The sequence below is a fragment of the Rhagoletis pomonella genome, unplaced genomic scaffold (genome assembly GCF_013731165.1).
Source record: "Rhagoletis pomonella isolate Grant_MI unplaced genomic scaffold, Rhpom_1.0 Rhpom_scaffold_14155, whole genome shotgun sequence".
NCBI classification, from domain to species: domain Eukaryota; kingdom Metazoa; phylum Arthropoda; class Insecta; order Diptera; family Tephritidae; genus Rhagoletis; species Rhagoletis pomonella.
The window spans coordinates 558-4,019 of record NW_023472676.1 but is presented as its reverse complement, the minus strand read 5'-3'; the positions used below and the strand labels follow the sequence as shown (position 1 = coordinate 4,019).

Genomic DNA, 3,462 nt, shown 5'->3' with positions numbered 1-3,462 from the left:
TTTTAACTGCATTTATTTGCTTGGACTCAATAATGTCTTTAGTAGTTAGTGGCTGCATAAGACTAAATCGAGATTTAAGTTCGCGATTGAGCAAAAGTTTTGATGGAGATTCATTGGTTGTGCAATGTTTTGTGATTCGGTAATCAAATAGAAAACGTTGTAAAATTACATCAAAATTATGCACTTCATTTTGTTCTAAAGTTGCTATAAGAGATTTTTTTATTGTTTTCACAAAATTTTCTGCTTGTCCGTTAGTGGACGGATGACCTGGTGCAGTGCGACTTAATTTGATTCCATTTGCTTTAGCAAAAGCTTGAAACTCCAAAGAAGTAAATTGTCTTCCGTTGTCACTGACCAGTACATCACACAACCCAAAACGACTGAAGACTTCCCGCAATTTATTTATTGTGAATGTAGCAGTTATGACCTTTGTTTTGAAAACTTCGGGCCATTTCGAAAAAGAATCAATTATCAAAAATAAATAATAGCCGTGGACAGGGCCAGCAAAATCCACGTGAATACGTTTCCAAGCTGAATAAGTTGGTTCCCATGGAATTAAAAAACTTTTCTCCGGGTTTGCTTGGTATTTTTGACATGGTTCACAAGTCTTTATCATATTCTCAATATCTTTATCAATATTTGGCCAATACACATATGATCTAGCTAAAGATTTTGTTTTAACTATACCTAAGTGCGATTTGTGTAATTCTTGTAGCACGTTTCCTTGTAATTTACTCGGAATAACCGTACGATAACCCCATAAAATGCATCCTGATTCAACAGTCAGCTCAGATGCTTTGGTTTTGAATGCATTAAATTCATTACCACCCAAGTTCAAAAGTGTACCATTTAAAATGGAGTTTGCGACCTTAGAAAGAATAGCATCGCGACGTGTATATTTAGCTATTGCTAGAAAATCTAGCTGAAGCGGATTAACGAAATTCACATAGTTGATGTATGTGCTCTCAGGCTTAGTGTCCGGATTCTCAATTTGACCTATGCGTGATAAACTATCCGCGCTGTTTAAAGAACCTTTAATATATTCGATGGTGTAATTAAATCCAGTTAATATGAACGCCCATCGTTGCATTCGCGCAGCTGCCATTATTGGAATACCTTTGCGATCACCAAAAATAGCGAGCAATGGTCTATGATCAGTTTGTAGTACAAAATGCATACCCAGTAAATACTGTTTTAATCTGATCACGCTGAAGATTATGGCTAATGCTTCCTTCTCTATAGTGCTGTAATTTAATTCCGCATTATTTAATGCTCTAGAGACGTAAGCAATTGGCCTCATTGTGCCGTCCTTGTACTTATGAGACAAAACTCCAGCAATGGCTGTGTTGCATGCGTCGGTGCATAGAACTAATGGCAGTTCCTGATTAAAATGTACTAAAAATTTGTCAGAACAAATCTCTGATTTCATTAATTCAAATGCCTTTTGACAGTCAGAGTTCCATTTGAAATCGACATCTTTTTTAAGAAGTTTGTACAGAGGACAAATTTTTTCTGCGAAATTTTGAATAAACTTGGAATGATAATTTACCATTCCTATGAATGCTCGAAGCTCTGAAATATTTTGTGGTCTTGGTGCGTTCAGCACGTTCTGGATTCGATCTTGGTTTTTGGTTAGACCATCTTTTGTGATGTCAAATCCCAAGTAAGAAATTTTCGTTTTAAAAAATTCGCATTTGTTAACATTAAGTTTCAAGCCAGCTGACTTTAACTTGGTCAAAACCAATCGCAATGTCTTCAAATGCCCAGCTAGGTCAACACCTGTAACCGTTATGTCATCTTGATAGACGAATACATTTTTAATAGATTGCAACAGGTTTTCCATTACTTTTTGAAAAATGGCTGCTGCTGGTTTAACACCAAATGGCAGCCTGGTCATTTTAAAAATGCCTTTGTGTGTACTCCAGGTACATAATTTTTGTGCATCTTCGTCACGAGTTGGTTGTATGCGTTTGACATGTCTAACTTTGTAAAAAGTTTACCTCCTTCCATTGATGCGAAAATTTGATCAATTCGAGGTAAGGGGTATCTAAAGTCACTCAAATATTTATTTATTGTGACCTTATAATCACCACAAATCCGGATTTCTCCAGATGGTTTAAGCAAAGGAACAAGTGGTGTTCCCCAATCTGAATTGTCGACGGAAACCAGCATTCCTTTGTCAACTAACTCGTCTAGTTTTTTCTCAACTGTTTCTCGCCATGCTATGGGTATAGGTCTTGGTTTGAAAAATACAGGAACTGCATCTTTCGAAATTGGTAAAGAAATTGTTGATATATTGTATTTACCCAAACCACTTTGAAATACTTCAGCAAATTCTGCTTTAATTTGTTCAATTATTTCATTATACGTGTTTAAATAATTCACTGAATTTGATTTGGAAGTAACATTACTAGTATTAGAATTCAGACCTAGCTCACCGGAAGAAAACGATTCCTTTTTTGAACTCAAATTAGATTGAGTTAACTCAAAACCTAGGGAACGAAGAAAGTCTCGCCCTAATAAGGTTGGCCTGTCTGTATTTGTAACTACAAATTTACCATAAATTTTTTGTCCATTGAAATTAACACAAGCTTTAAACTCACCAATAATATTAATCAGGTTACCTGTGTATCCGGTGTATGGTACTGAACATTGCTGTAGCACCTTTCGATCGAAATACGCATCGAATGTATTAGCTGACATTAGAGAACAAGGAGCGCCGGTGTCGCACAGCGTTGTTATTTGTACTCCGTTAACCTCAACCTTCAGGGTATAATGATTCAGTGCAGCGTTTCCATGGATGGCATATACGGAAAAATCAAAATCGCTAGTTTCATTCATACCAATGCTATAAATAGAATCAAAAAAATTATTAGAATATTTCTCATGTGTTGAATCAACAAATTGAACATTTTTATCACTCTTAAGTTTACGATTGCAAATGTTTGCCAAATGCCCAACTGAGCCGCAAAAATGGCAAGTGCTGTTCTTGAATTTGCAGGTGTTGGATTGGTGGTTTTTCCATCCACAGTGTGTACATTTCGATACTTTGCTCGCTTTGCTGTTGTTGTTGTTCGACCTTACTGCGTTGCTCTTGTAGTTTTTGTTGTTAAATTTGCCACGTTGTTTGATGTAATTAACTTCAATATCATTGCTTGATTGAGCCAGCTTCGTTTCACGTATTAATGCCTTTTGTAAAGCCTTGGAGAGGGTCAATTTTTCGTCCTCTTCACAGATTTTCTCGAAAATCTTTCCAGGCAGTTCAACCACAAATTTATGCAAAATAATGGTGTCCAATGCTGCACCGAATTTACAATTTACTGCAAGTTTTTTTACCCGAGCAAACCACGCAGATACGCTTTCGCTTTCAGCTCTTTTCGCTGCATAAAATCTTTTAATTTCATTAAAAACGATGACTGGAGGTGTGAATTGTTGTTGCAGTATTTCACACAATTCCTTGTA

The 3,462-nt window shown here is 36.3% G+C and overlaps 1 protein-coding gene across 1 annotated transcript; it reads right to left on the bottom strand.

The window, feature by feature from the left end:
• Positions 1-687: 687 nt before the first annotated feature.
• Positions 688-2,927, bottom strand: LOC118757079 (uncharacterized protein K02A2.6-like; the record flags this gene model as incomplete). Its single annotated transcript, XM_036491816.1, has 3 exons — positions 2,911-2,927; positions 2,001-2,848; positions 688-1,032 (listed from the first exon to the last, which is right to left on the bottom strand). Coding segments are annotated over exons 2-3 (1,186 nt in total), but the record flags the coding sequence as incomplete, so codon positions are not given.
• Between the last annotated feature and the right edge of the window lie 535 nt (positions 2,928-3,462).